The following is an 18,010-nucleotide window of genomic DNA, read 5'->3' as shown; positions in this document are numbered from 1 at the left end:
ACATATGCATTGTTGAGGATACTAACTCTTTCTTACTAACTGTATGCACGATGGTGTCAGAATTTCATTCAAGATTTTTCACTTGAATTTTCTAAATGTTTCAGCCACTTACTTGACATTAGAAGTCAAGGCTATAGGAATTTCTGAAAAAGTTGTTTAGTTAGCACTGTATTAGTCTCAGAGCCAAAAAGTACTTTTGTTCCTTGATCATACAAAAGGTAATTTTGAAAAAACAGATAAAATTAAGAACTGTTTTCACAGAACAGACAATATGTAGCAATCACACAGGAGCTGCTTACAGGAAAGTAGGGTAATTAAGAGGATTTCCTCCTATGCTATAGGATGCTATAATGTGTATCTTCTAAGAGTATTCATTAGCCTCAGCAAAGAAAAAAATTCATCCTTGTCATCTAACCTTCCAATGCCCTCAGTGTTATTTTGCTAAAGAGAGGGTTGGGATTTGTGTTTCCATCAAAAGTCTCGTTCCTTATAAAGAAATACTAAGTAAAAAAGGAACAGCACCTAGCAATTCTCATAAGTTCCTCATTGCCGAAATAAGCACACTGTACTACCTATCTCTAGATTTTTAGATTTCTCAAACTGTGCAAAATAGATTATGAAGCAAAAGGCTGTAGCACCCTCTGAATTACTTGACCTCTATGTACTTCATTTGGGTTTGCCAACAGAATTGCATTTTTAATTTTTCCAGTTTTAACCATTTAGAAAGAGATGGGGGTGGGGAGGAAAGAGCGACAGCTAATTTAGAATATGCTGTTCTGTAAAATAAGTGTTTTAATGTTATTTAAATAGGATGAAATTAACAACTGCAATTGCATTTTTAAAACTCTACAAAATACCTGAACTACAGTTTGTAACATGATAAACTGAAAAGCTGAAGCTCTGTTTTAGTCTCTCTAGATGCAAATCAAGGTTTGCAATGTTTTCAATAATTCATTCTATATACTACAGGAAAGCAAATGCTTGTTTTTTCTAAGCTTTAGAAAGAGGAAAGGCTGGAAGAAGAGATCCTGTAGTCATTCATACTCTCAAAAAGAGGTTCATTAATTATTAGGCTGCCAAACTTAGAGATAAAAGTATAAGCAATATTCACTGGGGAAAAGCAAAAATGGAGAACAGGTACTAAAACAGAGAAAAGGAAGCAAATACAGTGATTGTGGAAAACAATTATATCTTCTTTTATGCACTGAATAATTTAAACTCTAAAATATTCATGAATTTAGACTGGAAGAGTGTCCTATCGTTGCAGGTTTTTCGATACTCTGACAGACCATCATTATTGTAAAGTACATTCTTTCATCCACTTTCTACATAACTGGCATATTCAAAGGAGACTGAAGATAATCATTACTTATTAGCCCACCCACACTATCCACCATGTTTGTTTTTTCACATCTTTCTCCCTTTTATTTCTTGGTAGCTTAGATTAGTTAGGCTTTTTTTTTTTTTTCCTACAGCATGTCCCACAACACTCTGCTTACTCCTCTGTCCCTCTCAGCTTCCTCGCCTTCTTTCTTTTCTTTGTTCCTGTTGCCCCATAGAGCTTCAGAGGTAGCAGCAGCAGGTTTAACTGGGCCTGCTTGGAGGTGCAGGCAAATACCATGAAAAAGAAGCCCCTGTTGGCCCTTTCTCTTCTCTTCAGTCACTGTCTTTCAATCAGTACTTTCCTGCTGTGAAGGAAGCAGAACTGTTATGCTCTCAGCCACAGCCACATGCATCAATGCTCAACTTATTTATGATCTATCTTTCCAATCAATAAGAAGCCTTTGGTATCAGTACGTTCTATAAAAATCAGTGTTTTCTCTAGCCCTAACTTAGCTCTAAGTAAAGGTGTTTTTAAAACACAGTTAGCTACTGAATTCAATAACATGTATGGGCTATCTTTTTCCTATTTTAAACATTATTAAGATCCAAGTATAAAACAAACAAACAAAACCCCAAAACAAACCCAGTGTTTAAATTCTGAGAAAAGCATGATCTCATGTAGAAGGGGGAAAACCAGCAGTTTTGCCACAACACCCAGGAAGAAATCTCTGAATCACCAGACAATCCAGAGATACTGGAGTAAAAGCCAAGGCAGAGTGCTGTAAAAGGAAAGAGGGATTTTGTCTGCTACAAACACAGCTTGTTTCTGACTGATTAAGATGTTGGAGTTTGAGTCTTGACCTGCCAAGAGCCTGGTCTGTTAACGTACACCAGTTAACAAACTGTCCTGTGTAGGGCTGGCAGCTGACCTCAAGAGCTGTCTTCCTTCTCCTCCTTAACACAGGCCAGCCAGAAGAATGCCTCCAGCTAGAAGGAGTAAGACAACTTCCATGTCTCAGCAATATTATTGCCACAGCCTAACAAATACTACTTTAGATGAATCTGGTATTTGTCAGCTTCAAATAACGCTCCAAATATCCTCAGACTATTGCTATTTTACAAGCTAATAACTATTTTATAAACTAATGCTTGTGCATTCTATCAATTTAATGCAGTCTAAACCAAATCATTTAAGGAGACAGTGTAATTTGAAAAGCATACATCTGGAAAGCAGAGTCAAATCTAATTTAAAGTATGAGGGGAGAAGGGAATTCTAGAGATAGAGAAAAGCACTGTTGAAAATGAGGTAGTAATACATGTCTAAAACTAAAAGGTTGTGGGATTTTATTTTCAATAATGTCATATTTAATGAAATTTATTTCATTATATTTATTTCAGCAGTGACATTTTGAAGCATTTTGTGCAGTATTTACAGGACAATATCAGAGTATTTAATAAATTCAGCAGTAAATACTACTCTGAAAAGGGTACTTAATCACTCATTTTTCTTCATACTACAAATTCTATCAAGCTATTATCAGTATTATTTTAGTAGTCTCAGGTAGATTCTAAACTTAGCTTTTAGAATTTTTTTTAAGAGGGAAAACAATTCTGTAATTTAATGTACAAAAATTCTTCCTGACATACAGCATTACACCACAAATGCTGGCAAACTGAATCTGCCCAGCACTACCGCGTTTTCTGTCCCCCAACCAGCAAGTGACTGACCTTCCTTGAGACTTTTCTGGCTGTTCACCTCAAGGCATTCCTTCTCCTTCAGTGGCTTAACATCTCCTGCAGGTAAAATCTCAGAAAAGCCCTGTTGCTGCTTCTTGGAGCTATCGATCATGATGAGAATCCTTTAGAATGGCAACATCCAGCATAGGAAAAAAAAATAATTAACTTGTCACCAAGTGGTATGCTGCTGTCCGGAACGCTGCTTCCAGGTCCTTTCTCCTAAGAAGTGAGCAATTGCGCCTTCACGCAGCCGAAAGCAGCCATCATCCTTCACTTTCTAGGCTGACCTGCGGAACGCTGGCTCTGCTTTGGAGCCTGTAACTCACTCAGACAGCAGGCACAGAGCATGTGAAGCAGAACTCCCAAATCCCACCTCTTTTCCCAGACAACCACTCCTCCTTTTCCTTTAGTTACGCTTGCTTCCTCTGCACATTCGTGTTTCAGTATGCAGCTTGATGGTCAATCATCTGACAAAGAATGAGTCAAGCAGTTAAAAATAAATCCAGCAGTTGCTGAAGGAGCAGCATTCGCTGATACCCAAGACAAACTGCTGCTCAGGACTCTCTCTCCCTTTTCCCCCTTCCTTCTCCCTTCCCCCACTGCTCCAAACGCTGCGGCAGACAGCAGAAATACTTTACCTTTCCCTGACTGGCACATGCATTACTCATTAAGTTTCGCCAGTAAACAAAGCTGCACATTGGCATTTGAAACAGTTAGGTTGAGGAACCTTCCCACACGCCCCAGCCACAGGTCTTGTTTCAGAGACATTTATCTAGCAGAGGTAAGTGGGAAAACCACTGATTATTTCTGCATCTTTCCTTGCAGTATAGGAGACATTCTATTCCTCGTTGTAAATATCTAAACCCAAGCATTCTATTATTTTCCTTTTTGCATAATCGTTACACATCTCATTATTCCCAGCAGTTTTAAGTGTATTTCCTCCCACAGCTTCTGATCTGCCATTCTCTCCAGCATATCCCATTTATCTTACATGAGTCATCAACTTCAGCGTCAACCTGGAAGGTTTTAGGGAAAGGGATCCCCTCTAATTACCTGGTGTTGGCCATGAGGGAACAACAGTCTAGTTAGCATTTCATGTACTTAACGAAAATAAACTATACATAATTTATAATTATATATATAAATATATAATACAAAAAGCCACTACATGTCAACAAGTAACTCTAGAAGGTGCATTTTCCCTTCCCTTTGGCCTAAAAATGCTATTATTATATATACTTTCCACACCCCTACTTTATATTTTAAATGCTTCAGCTTGAAATTATAAAGGACATCTCCACTCAGAAAAACTGTTTCACTTTTATGGCATCAGATTTGAAAAGATCTATATACAATAACAAACACAATGCAGAATTTTGAAAGTGCAAACTAGAAAAGAAAAAATCATTTTGCCTCTTTGGATCTTTCTACAAGACAATCATTCAACACCAACTCTTCACCTTAACAGTTTGCTCCCGGGGCAAGTGATTGATACCATGGGGTGCGGGGCTGCATGGGGCAGCCAGCAGGACTTGAACGCCTCTCCCCATCTTCCTACTGCTGGGAGAAGGGAGACCTAGATCTACTCAGAACGGCAGATTCAAAGGTGACAGGAACTTACTAGGCCCTCTCAACTTCTTGACTTCCAAGAGGCTGAAAATACAGGCAAAAGGAGAACTCCTGCAGCAGAAATTATTTCAGACAGCACTCTCAGCCTAAAGATTTGTTGTTTGCACATCATTTCCATAAAAATTATTAGCTTAAATTAGATTTTGCTTAATTTTGCTTAAATACAAATTATAGACTATTCCAATAAATCTGCTTTTGCAGTGATTTTTACGGAACATGACAACAAAAAAATTACTGTGGAAGAACTTCAGAAATCGAACAAACTTCCTCGCTGCCTGCAGCCAGAACACTTACTATGCATAAGAAACAAAATTACTGTTGAGAAACATCCAGACAGAATACAAACACATAGTGCTTAAGAAACCTATATGAAAATCTGACATAGTCAATAAATAGAACCTGACACAGTTATGGATGTACCAGATTATAACTCCACATTTTTCTTGTGCCAACAGAGAAGTTAACAGTTTGGATAGATTAATTATGTCCTAACGGTACAACAACATGTAACAGCAGAAATTGTTTTATGGGAAGAGTACAGTGCACTTCATATATTTTCTGAAGAATCAGTACTTTAGTCTGAAACAATTTCAAAATGATTAATTGTTTTATGGGAAGAGTACAGTGCACTTCATGTATTTTCTGAAGAATTTAGTCTGAAACAATTTCAAAATGATGCAGAGAACAGAGTATTTTGAAATTAAAAAAATCAACATACTAATAAGGTAGTTCTATCCATTCCTATCTGTTTATAGTGCTTTATATAAACTAAGAGTGTCCAGTGCTCAAGTGAATGCCAGGTCACAGTAATAGCAGTTGGGTAACACCACTTCCAGCCTTCATGAATGTTTCTTACCTGTTCAGAAAGATGAGCTTTGGTAGCATGGAGTTCCTGCTATCCACTCCACAGCAGAATTCACAGAAACAAATATGCTTATGCTTCAGCCACTTGGAGTTAAGCCTAGTATTTTGCTTGAAATTTACCTCCCAGTTCAAGACAAACTAACATACAGATTAGTATTTTAAAACATCTTTAAGAAGTCTGATCAAAATCTCAACAGTAATTTGCAAATTACTTTATGAAGAAAAAGCAGGAATCACAGAATTTATGGAAAATAAGAATGATGAAATTCTTGTGCAGGCTAGGAGATATGAATGGTCAAAACAATGCTGTTACATTTTCCATGTAACCAAATACTGTAGTTGCCAATAAATGCTATATAATATTGAATAGCTGGGGCAGGGGCAGACACAACAACTGAAGAGGAAGAAAAGATACTGAAGGGATGCTAAAGGGTTAACAAAAAGACCTTTGTGAAGCCAACTCTAGCTAGAATATGCTGATAGCTGTAGGATGTGGCTCACAGTGGGAGATGCCAACCTGTCTGGGAGCAGAGAGAGATGGTATCTCTTTGTCACAGGATTAACAGATCCTGAATGGGTGCTTCAAGTCACTCTGAAGCACCCCGAAGATAAGCGACCCCCAAGATAAGCCCTGAAGGACCAGGCCTTGCCACTCAGGAGTCAACTTATGACCAGCTATGGAAGAAAGGCCCAGAGGTCATGGAAAACGACCACTGAGAAGCCCCTCCACAATGACTGCTGGGGACCCCCAAAGACCACCGACTCAAGTCACTGAGCATGCATGATTGGGAGGGGAATATGTAAATAAATTTCGGGATGTCGTTGTCGTATGTATGTAAAACTTGTATATAAGCTATGCAACTAACCCTGTGCTGCACGCACATTTGGAGGAGCTATCCCCTGTGCGTCCAGCGCTGCAATAAAGAATACCTGCTTGATAGTCTGGCAAATTGACTATTGAGTCTTGATTTTGGCTTTTCACAGCTTCAATACCTTGGAAGAAGAAAATAGTTTTTGTTCAGATGCAGTTATACTGTGAATATTGAGAACGCCTGGACATTTTGCCCAGGGAACAGTTTCTTTTAAATCCCTACAGGAAGAATGACATTTATCCCTACTTTATAAAAAAAGATTCATATTCCAACATCATCTTGTTTTCCCAGCAGCCTTGGATATACATTAATCAAAGCTCAACTAATAATTTGGATATACTGGTTACTTGGGTGATCAACAATACAGTTCTTCTATTTCTAGTGATAAGGCTTCAAAGAAATAATAATCACCACATCTCAACGTATCTATTAGAAAAGTCTAAAGTTATGAGACAGTTTCACAGGCACCTGGGGGCACCTCACAACTGCTGGCTCAGTCGCTATAGTTACAGTACTGTAACATGGGAAAAGTGCATGTTTTATGAGCTACTTTCTCACATTCCCAAGAACTGTACTAGAACAAACAGAAACACAGTTAACTGGTTAGCACATGCAAGTACTAAATTCATGTGCTAACAAACAAGATTCGTTTGTTCAAAGGTGTCTTCCAGTCATAAGCAGACCCCATGCAAATTAAGGTGAAGTGCCTCCTCATGATCTCCAGAGAGCCAATCCACCTGTCTTCTAAGAGCTCCCTTTTCCCTGCTAAATAAAACAAATTTGTAACTCTTGTAGGAGAGTTCACATATGTTCTTACCTTTGACTGCTAAAGCACCGTACCTACTTATCAGATTTACTTATGCACTTTCAAATCTTGCAGTCATTTTTTAAGCTCTTGCAAAATAGCAGAGGCCCAGCCATCAGCCACCAACACCATGTTGATACTTTAAACATCCTTCCTATCTTTGGATAGTATCTGCCTTGAAGGCCATTGTTTCAGCCCCTAAAAACTGCTTTGTACAGCAGTTACTTTCACTGTTGGCTTTAAATAATGCTAATTCCACATTTATCTTAAAAGAAGTGGTGAAAGACTTCAATGGTGGCAACTTAATACTTTCCCATTCAAATTACCCATTTTGTCCTATAACAAAAAGTCCTTTATAAGTATTAGTGAAACAATAGCAACTTGTTTGTTCTTTGACTCCTCTTGAAAGCTTTTGCTTTACTTTAGCAGTCACACAATAAAAAGGAGACAACCCATTAAATATATACAAAAAAAGCTTGGTGTCTTTCAACTCAGTTTGAAATGCTTTTGCACTCAGTTTCTAAAAGGCAGATAGAATCTGAATTTTCATTTGAAATTGATGGCTTTATTAAAAAACAGGCCAAAAATCTTTTTCAAACTGCTAAATTTTCATCTTGTCTTTCTGCTGCTGTATGCTTAAATACAGAAGGTTTCATAATAAAGGAAAGAGAACTACTAATTTCCAAAGTAAATATTGGACGTATAACCTCTCTGATTTGAACATGTACCTGTTTCCAAAGAGCTATTTCTAACAGTACGGATAGCTAAATGGCACTGAGGATCATTCAGAAACCTGTAATGAGCTAGAAACAAAATTGTGGCTGAAACACTAGATTCTATCAAACAACAAAGCATTAAGTGTCTCTGCCAGCTAAAAGAAAATTTTAAGTGCTACATGTCATATATATCAATGACATGTTTAAACCCAATTACAAACAGCATCAGTGTGTCAAAACTAGAAGTTGAAGCAAAAGATACACAACAAGCTTTTTGTTTCAATAAAAATTAAATCTGTCGGCATTCATCTCATCTTCAGAGGGTAAAAGTGCCTCTCATTTCAATTTATTTCATTTATATATATTGTATACAAGCGGGTGAAATAAGAAAAAAGACTTCAGAACATCCCTGTCAGTTCCATAAACCCAAAGCCAGTAACATCTCAGTTAATAGTAATGTATTGCACAAGTTTTTCATAAACATGTTTGCTTTTCATTTAAGGCGATCAATGTTTTTCCTTTCCATCCCCCTGCAACAGAGACTTTCAAGTGTTCTGCCAACCTTAAGACTACAGAAAAAGCATTATTTAAAAAGAGAAAGTGCCTAATAGATATTTGCCAAAATCACAATGTGCAGGAGGAAACAATGCAGCAACATTGTACCCTCCGCAGTGCCTGCTTGACTGCCACTCAGAATAGACCTGTTATCTTTTTAAGTATCGGTGATCTGGTGAGTGAGATCACCAACTGTAAGCAACTTTACAACCTCATTAAACATGAAGTAACTGAGCAACAATTGCTTTAACTGTACATTCCAACTCTTCACATCATACAGAGTTCATTCCTTTGCAGTTCCATCAAAAAAACCCCTACAGATTAATTTAAACTCTAGACAAAAAAAAAAAAAATTAGAATAGCCTTAGGTATTTAGTCTATTTCACTACCACAAGATTATGAAGTGGGGAAAAAAGCTTAATTACTCATTTATTTCATCTTGGCTTTTCGCACACCTTGATGAATTTCTTGGTCCTTTATTGTTGTGTTAGGATAATCCAGTTGTTCATCATTGTGTAATAATTTCTTCACACAGGAAAATAATGCTCTGACTACACTAACTAAAACTTTCATTTAAATAATCCCTGCTATAATTTATTGTATTACTTCTTTAAACAATAAGAATGTTACCTCAAACTGTTAACTTAAGTGTTTTTGCTTCGGTTTTTTTTGTCTGTTCCCCCTTCCCTCCTCTCCCAATTGCCACTTACAATAGGTTTCTATTCTGCCTCCTTGTTTTGTTAAACAAACCTTTTTTTTCCCTATACCAGCATCTAAGTTCTTTGTTTTGAACACTTAAGACGTTTGTCAAACAACTCAGCAGTAAATATCATACAGTCTTATGCTTGTATTTAAGATAAAAAGGCAACCCCAAAACATTCAAGTCTCTCATCTTCATATTCTTTTGCTAGTAAAATATCAAGTGTATCTGTCTACTTGATTTTTCAAAAAGCCAAATGAAAAATTTGAGTAATTTTTGTAATAGGATTGTGTACTATGCTGTGACTAAGGAATAACCTCAGAAGGACTGGAGCTTTCTGCCTATATTCTCCACCATTGTGGTAACAAAACCCCAAACAATCCAAACTATGGTCACCATCTACCTCAGTTACTCTTCCCAGAAAAATCCCAAATGCTTACAGTGATACCAAATTTATAAGTCTGCATGCTCTACTTCGCTTCTCCCACTAAAATCTGCACAAATTCCTTTTAAGGAAGGACATATGTTGGCAGTGTTCACTGTTTAAATGAAAATTCCTTACCATTCAGCCTTGCCCATATAGACATCTAAATAAATAAATAAATATTTAGAAATGTTATATATAATATACATAAATATATATATAGTGCATATATATATATTTAACTGCATATATGTAACTGCATATAAAAATACATTTTTTTAAAGGGCAACATTTGGCCATCCACCATGGTACCTATGATTTGCAAAAGGCTCACGTAATTACTGCACATCAATTACCAGTTCTGTTTGCACTACTTTACCTTCTTGTAGTGGCTGTATCACAAGCTAACATTTCAATAACAACATACTCAGCTAGGATTTAGTTCTAACAATTCTAAACAATTACACACTGGAATTTGAAATTAACTCAACATTCTTTTCTAGCTATGCATTTAGTTATCCACAAGGAATTTCAGGGGAAAAAAAAAGTAGTCAGAATAATACAGTTTCATCAAGAGATCTCTTTAAAGGAAAACATACTTTCCATATCTCCTGTAATCACTCAACTGCTGAGCCCTCTAACAGGATCTGTTCATATATACCAGATGCCTTAAATTGAGTCAGTCACAGGTCATGTCTCCCATGTTAATCTCTTCACAATAAGCAGATAATTAAAAAAAAAAAAAAATCTATAAATCAAACTAATATGACAGAATGTTTGTTTAGAAGTTTACCAAATGGAATGACCCTGATGGAATTCTTTCATGTAGCCTGTGAAAATGTCAGAATATATTCCATTTAAGAGGTCACAGTCCCTAGAGAGCTCTGAGTTTTGGCCTGTATGTCTTTTCACATGCTTTAATATTTGAAAATTGTTCCTTGTAGACACTGACTGATGCCCTGGGAATGCTAGGATTGTGGGAACTGGCAGTACCAATGACAAACTTACTGGGAAATCAGTACCTACTCAGTTTGCTCTCTCACCTCATAACAGATAAGACAACATTGAAATATTTAGAGGGAGACCAAAAGAATCCACACATTAAAAGACATTTGTTTCTTCTACTGACACTGTTAAAAAAAAAAAACAAAACACCAAGAAACAAAAAAAAAAAACAGAAATAAACTTCCAAAAAACCCACAGCATCCCAAAAACTCCCCAAAACACAGAGACAAATATATATTAATTACAATATGCTGTGTGCTCTTACAAAGGGTTACTTAGTAGAATATTTGCACTGGATGTTCCATGGACTATTAAAACCTTAAAGGAAAGGCAAGTCACAGAATTGCCGAGGTTGGAAGCAACCTCTTGAGAACACCTAGCCCAACCCCCTGCTCAGCAGGGTCAGCTGGAACAGGCTGCCCAGGGCTATGCCCAGTCAGATTTTTAGTTATCTCATCTCCATGGATGGAGATTCCACCTCCTCTCTGGGCAACCATTCCACACACATTATATATACACTATACTACATACACACACACTTCTGTTGTAAACTTACATAAATTGTATACTTCTATATCTAGATAGGTCTTTTAGAATATAGTTACTTTAGGGTTTTGGTTTTGTTTTTTCCCTTTGAGTGGTTTTGGGATTTTTTTTTTTTTTTTGTGGGGGTGTTGCTGTTAATCAGAATGCTGTTTTCCAGATCTCATTGCTTTCAGCTTGACTATGAAACTGCTGAAATTAAGTTGACATTTCCAATTATTTTCTGCGCCAATCTATTATTTTAATCAGAACTAAGTTTTCCATTTGTTGTTCTCTAGTCTTCCCACTAGCCATCTTTTCTACACTTTCTCTCTCCCAACTCTCTCAAGAAAATAACTTCTAAACACAGTAACCTACCTACGTAAAATTAGGAGAGGGAAAAATATGCTTAATCACAGATCTCAAAAGAAAGGGAAAAAACCAGTTGTACACAGATACAAGAATGTCCCAGATGTCATCTGATTCCCTAAAATCAAGTTTGCAGCTTCAAATCTATTAAATGCACAGAGGATTAAGAATTTGTTCAGAAGCCATAAAGCTATGCCAAGAATGCACGTTACCCATGCTACATAATGAGGGAGTGGAAGATAAGAGATAACAGGCAAACTAATATACCCATGACTCTTTCAGATGCCAGAAAAATTCCCTTGGATCATCAAATTTATTTAAGTAATATCATTAGGTTAAGTGCGATGTAGATTTCATTCAGTTATTTTGAGAACTGTCTGTCTCCCAGATGGCTTGACTGGTCCCTTAGGAGGACTCAATATACACCATTTGAAGTATTTGTTTTCATTTTGGTTTGTTTTTTTGGGGGGGTTTGTGGGGTTTTGTTTTTGTTTGGGGGGTGGTGGTGTTGCATCTTCGCCTTAATTCACTACAGTTCTCCACAAACTCCAGCGGCCCTGTTGGAAACTGTCATTCTCATCTGACCTTCAGTGCCTCAGACTCTTTGCTCCTGAATGTCTTTGTTCTTACGCTGCCAGAGGCACTCTGTTCCTTTGGGCTAATTTCTTCTAATAGGTATTTTACAAATTTTACAAATTTTACTTTTCCTTTAGGACGTTCACTGTTCCAAGGCTTTTTTTCCTAACAAAACATCCAGGACTCTTAGCTCTTTTCTCAACTAGCTCAATTCTGCTGTAGACTATTAGCTGCTAGCCACCAAAGAGTGAGACCTAGCAGACAGCTACCACAGTAAGCACATCACAACCTTTTCTATCCTCCTCCAGCACAAGACATACAACCCCAAACAGAACCAGAATGCAGTCCCATATCTACTTTGGTTCTGAGATTAGAGAAGCAGACACCCATTAGCTAGTACAAAACTGTTTCTCCACACAATGCAGAAGATAGAAAATGGGCATGCTCACAATCTGAAACGATTTATAGCTGAGACAAAGAGCTGAAGCAGGCCTATGGAATGCTAAAGGATACTCAATGGCCTGTATAGGAGCCAACCAATTCTCTACCCATTTTACAAGGATATAACCAGGATGTCATCTGTGGATGGCAACTGCACAAGATTAACTTACATGTCTCTCTTTTTCAGAAACTAGTAGCCACAAGGAGATTCTGGCACAGTGGTATAGTCAAGGAAGCCACTGCAAGGCGAAGAGAAACTGCTGTAGAACAAAGGCTAGGATCTTTTCATTTTACAGGTACCTTGAAACAACTATGATTGCATTGCTCCTGACACCCAGACCTTCACACCTACTTCTACCAGCCAAAGCAGCATGCTCACCAATTCGGGGATAGTACTAATTCAGCATGCAAAAAGCTTTGCTCATGGAGTGCTTCTTTTTTGATGGTATCTGCATGTGCGATCCCTTCCCACCCTTGGCTCTTAAACAGCAAGTTAGAAGGCTACAAGCAGCATCATTCCCATCCACTCTCCTGCTGTCAGCAGCAGACAGCCTATCCTTCCTTCCCTTGCCACCTCCTGGCTCTCAGACAGAAGCTTGTGAAACTGTGGTACGGTGTGTGGGTAGCATATTGTTCTGACTAGTACTTCAGCTGTGCCATGCTGCCTGCTACTCTGTCACTCTGCCTCTACTGCAGTCCAGCTGAACACTATCTAGTCATCAATTTTCTCCCTAAAGAAGAGCCTTAACCATGCAGCTGAACACTATCTAGTCATCAATTTTCTCCCTCCTGCTCCTAAAGAAGAGCCTTAACCATGTCACTTTTCTTCTCGCCCAACCACTGTCCTTCCTAAGGATGCAGCAGCTTCACTAAGAAAGCAAATACAGTGTACACAACCTAGCATCCTTCAGGCAGGGATGCAAAACAAGAGCTTCTTACAGCCACGGCAACCTTTATGTGAGGAGCCCAACTGCTCACATGACAGACATGGGCTATACACCCATGGCTGCCATCAGACTGCCAGAATCACAGGCATTACTTTGGCGTCCACTCAGTAGGTGACAAGTACGAAAAGCAGAGCCAATGGAAAGGTAACTTTGGCTGCTTTTTGGCAAGTGGAACAAGGGTTTGCCTCCAGAGAACAGGCATGATAGTATGCTGCAGTAAACAGGGCACAAGTTTATGTGATCAATGCATTGTGTGTATTGCTTAATTATCCAGAAAGATGCACGCTAATGAGAAACAGAAATTAATTTCATTAGTAACCCAGTACTGCCCACAGCCATTAACTTGGAAACAGCTCAAAAGAAAAAGGGAAATCTTAAAATTGTGACAGTCCAGAAAACCAACATACAGCATCCTGGAAATGTGATTCTTTGTTCACCTAAATACATATACAAGGTTATCTTCTATAAACAGTTTGTTGTTCTAACCCCAAATAATGGAAGTGTTTGCTTTAGAGATGGTTCAGTTGAAGTATTTCAGCCCTGCAATAAACCTTTATCTAGCAAATCAGCTTGAAAACTCCCATTACTTGCCCTGCTATTAAAATATGAAATATTAATTGGTTAATATTTTGTTTCACAGATTTTTTATGATGGAAGACATCTGTCTGAAAAATGACATTTTAGAGGACAAGAATACATTGCTGCCCTTCTTCCTCTCTCACTCCCCAAAGAAATTACCCATTTGTCTTTAATCAGGGAGCAAACACCTGCATGCAGTAAATAGCTGGAGAAGCTTATGATGCTATTGCCCTCCAACTGTTTGTTGTTAATCCTCTACTGTAAGTTGCAACCTCTTCAGAGTTGGCAGAGCATATAAGTGTTCCTTTGTCAACTCAAGAGACAACAGTTCCAGTGGAGATTAATCTAAATAATGAGATTATGCACCAAAAAATACTGTGCTATGCTCACCTGAACTCTTATGCTAGCTTTGCTGTACGACTGTGGTCTCTGGGGGCAGACTGGGCAGGGGAAGAGGAGTAAAATGTAAAAAAAGGATGAAGTAGTAACATCTCTTTTTACAGTACATTACATTAGTAATGACCATTGCCTCACCAGGCACACGTGTGCAATTTCATTGTACATTTCTGTTACCCTGCTGTGATTACCTCCCTGTAAAACAAAACCAAACCGAAGTGTAAGCCGCCCACACTTCCAGTGTGTCACTCCTGAGTGTCATCACTTCTACAGAAAAAATTTTCAAACAAACTAACCCAAATTACTAAATCTGAAATTATGGGTGAACAACTGTTTGTGTGCTCTGAAGTATGACAGTGGCCAAACCTCTTTTTGTTGTTTTAAGAAAGCAATTTGAACACAAATGTCCATTTCTTCCAGGAACAAAAGCAGCCAGCCAGTATAAAGTCAAATACTGTCAGATCTTTCGCATAAGGACAGGAAAAGAACTAGGAGGGTCCTCTTAAGTTAATTTAGGAATTACTTAAATCCTCCTAACGCAGTGTTCTCTCAGTGGCAGGATGCTTAAACAATATTAGAAAGACCTATAAAACTGAAAAGGATAGGAAATTGCACCAGCGTCCATCAAACACTTTTTTTTCATGTCTATCAGACTGTATTCCTCCAAAAATTCTTCCAATTACATGATTTTTCAGTCTGCCTTGCAGATTGTTGAGCCTTTTCCTTTTCAAAAGCAATATAGGGTTGTGCTAATAATGGCCTTGAAAACAATGCCTAATCTTTTGGCCAAGCCCAGCCAGATGACTTAGTCTTGTCATAAAAGACACAGATGAAGTGAGGCCACAGCCCATTATGTGAACTTCATACAATCTCTTCCTCAAAGACATCATCAAAATCTTTGTGGGAGGCCTGATACTCATTATGGACAAATGCTCAAGAGTATCCTAAGTCATAAGAGGAATTATGATAAATAACAGAGAAGAGTAAACAGGGCAATGCTTCTTAAGTCAACTGGCACAGAGGAGTGAGCAGCAGCTTCTCAAATTATTCATTTCCCTCCACCACTTTATTTATGAAAATCTCTGTTATTTCAACGAGCCAGAGCCCTTAAGCATTAAAATAGCTTGCCGCTGCCTTTTCTTTGGAAAATAAACAAGAAGCAGATTATATATGAAGACAATACAAAACCTACCTATAAATTATTTCACTAATTCATGAAAGCACAAAAATGCTTTCAAGTTATGGGAAGAATGCCTAAGAAAAGAACCAAGTCCAATACAGAAGAACTAAACATGAAAGACTAAAGAGCAAACATGAGTAAGTTTTTCACCCAAAGCTGCATAGCTTGTTTTACTGCTTGTTTGACAATTTATTAAGTAAAAGCAGGAAGATAACAAAATTAAATTAAATTATTAATGATTAAAATAAATTACTGAATTAAAAAATGAAATTCAAGTGAAGGGGATAAATACGTACTTCACAGTCATAGCAAGGTTTGTCAAAAGAGAAACTTACAAATTTGTCATTTTATAAGGGAATTTTCCTGTTTAACTTAGTGCATTCTTGTGGTAGTAGCCTTCAGAAATGAAAAGTTTGACTTATTTAGACTCAACATAGATACCTGTGTCATCCATTTCAGTTTTACAGGCAATTAAAAATGAACAAACAAATTTTCCAGAGGTATAATTACACATAGGACACCAACCCCCCCACTATATTCTCTTTTTGATGAGGTTTAGGAGTTAAGTGTTGGCATTTTTAGCCTCATTATGAAATAGCTTTCTTTAAATACGTATTCCTGTTGCCTTCTTGATAAAAAGGTAAAATGTTGTAAGCCATCTTGAAACAAACTTCTGGCATAGACATACGTATTATCGATGTAACATCAAATAGTAGCCAACAAGAACAAATGTGTCCCAGGTTACAATTTTTTTTCTCAGCCTTACAAAAAATAATTCTTAAGGATGTTAACATTGGTAGGGGAGGAAGCAATTGTAAAATACAAGCTCAAGTATTCAAAGAGGTTGTGATTCCACATTTGCATAAACTAAGCCTAAAACTTGCCCCTACCGTATTTTCCCTTTGTTATGTTTTTCTTCCTTGAAGTGCTATATAATAGTACGTATGTACACAGATCACGAAAAACTTAGTCCCTCATTATGTAAACAGAAGCATCTTGGTTACAGGTTCCATGTCTTTCTGAAATAGAGAATACAAGGGCTTCGACCTGTCCCCAGGTATTTGATACGCATACAGCCTCGCAATATATATATCCCCATTTTTAATGCTTTAAAGCAAGGATAGTCAGACTGTTTTCTTCTTATTTAATAAAGCTTATACTGTTACAACTGACAGCTAAATTGATTTAGAAAAATGCTTCAAACCCCAAGTACTTCATTTACATACTTTCAATGTTCCCACTATTTACTACAAATAACGGAAAACAAATCTTCATTATTAGAAGATACTCGTGTAAGAAAACAAACACACACCACAAAAAATAAAAAGTTCCTGCCTTTTCCCCAATAAAAGTGAGCTACATTTGGATTCAGACCTAATTTTTCCCCAATGCTTACTGTAACAGTGGAAACACTTTTTTGCTAAGTTGCCATGCCAACATGAACAATGAGGAAAGACAGTGGAAAAATTCCCAAAATGTAAATCTTATTTTTCTTTCGTTGTTCAACTTTAAACTATGTAGTGAATTAAACTTTCTGGGAAACAATGTGAAACTTCAATTCTGTACTATTTTTTCAGAAAAACACCTGTTCTTGATAATTATCCCAACTCTCAAAAATACTTAATACTTCTAGTATATAGTAGCTGTGGTTTTAAAACTACTTAAAAATATGAACAACCCCATTCTATATGCCTCAACCACATATTCCAGTTGGGGTTTTAAAGTCAGACTTACTAGCTGCCGTGACAGGTGAAGCTGGTGAGGACAGATTTCAGAACAAACACTGTAGCACTTTAAATCTACATAATGTGATTTGGGACGAGCAAGTGAAGAGAGTCAATTCATGTTATTCAAAGAAAGCAAACAAACTTCATTATTCCCATAGAAAACATTTAAGCAATGTAGAGAAGAGGAGAACAGGCACTTGTGCACTCACCATTCTTCCGTTCATTGAGAGGAGGTAAGCACTGATTGGGCTGCAATGAGAGTTCCTTAAACTCATGTGCAACTGCTTCGCTATGAGGACTAGGAGCAAGCCGCGTTAATGATCCAGAGTCATCCTCAGCATCTGCTGTCCCCAAGTGATCCATTGTGTTAAATCCTCTGGGATAGGGAGAGCAAGCGGTCTCTTAATCACACTATAGTTGATAAAACCAGTAAGTAAAAAAAAAAAAAAAAAAAAAAAAAAATTGGTTTTGGTCAGTTTCTTTTCATACAGAATTCAACTTTAAAATGGCATATAATCTACTAATTTTCCACAAATAGTACAGGTTTGCAAAATACAGTTAAGCATATTTACGAGCAGTTTAACAGTCATTTGGTTCTGAGAAGCAGGGCAGTTTCTCTGCTCACTTTGACAGAAAAATTAGA

The 18,010-nt window shown here is 37.4% G+C and overlaps 1 protein-coding gene across 2 annotated transcripts in view; it reads right to left on the bottom strand.

Moving 5' to 3' along the window:
• The window catches only part of MRTFB (myocardin related transcription factor B), a 66,496-nt gene extending 48,728 nt beyond the window's left edge, over positions 1–17,768 (bottom strand). Inside the window, exon 1 of one of the 2 annotated variants that reach the window (XM_009639577.2) lies at positions 17,577–17,768. In XM_009639577.2, the coding sequence (XP_009637872.1) occupies positions 17,577–17,730 (154 nt within the window). In that variant the 5' untranslated portion in view covers positions 17,731–17,768. Of the gene's footprint in view, positions 1–3,051; positions 3,173–17,576 lie in introns of those variants that run through there. The other variant, XM_035895106.1, reaches the window with a different exon arrangement.
• Between the last annotated feature and the right edge of the window lie 242 nt (positions 17,769–18,010).

This window comes from Egretta garzetta, unplaced genomic scaffold, assembly GCF_000687185.1.
Source record: "Egretta garzetta isolate BGI_Z169 unplaced genomic scaffold, ASM68718v1 scaffold575, whole genome shotgun sequence".
In the NCBI taxonomy this organism is placed as follows: Eukaryota; Metazoa; Chordata; class Aves; order Pelecaniformes; family Ardeidae; genus Egretta; species Egretta garzetta.
The sequence above is the reverse complement of the archived record's forward strand: the minus strand, read 5'-3'. Positions and strand labels throughout refer to the sequence as shown.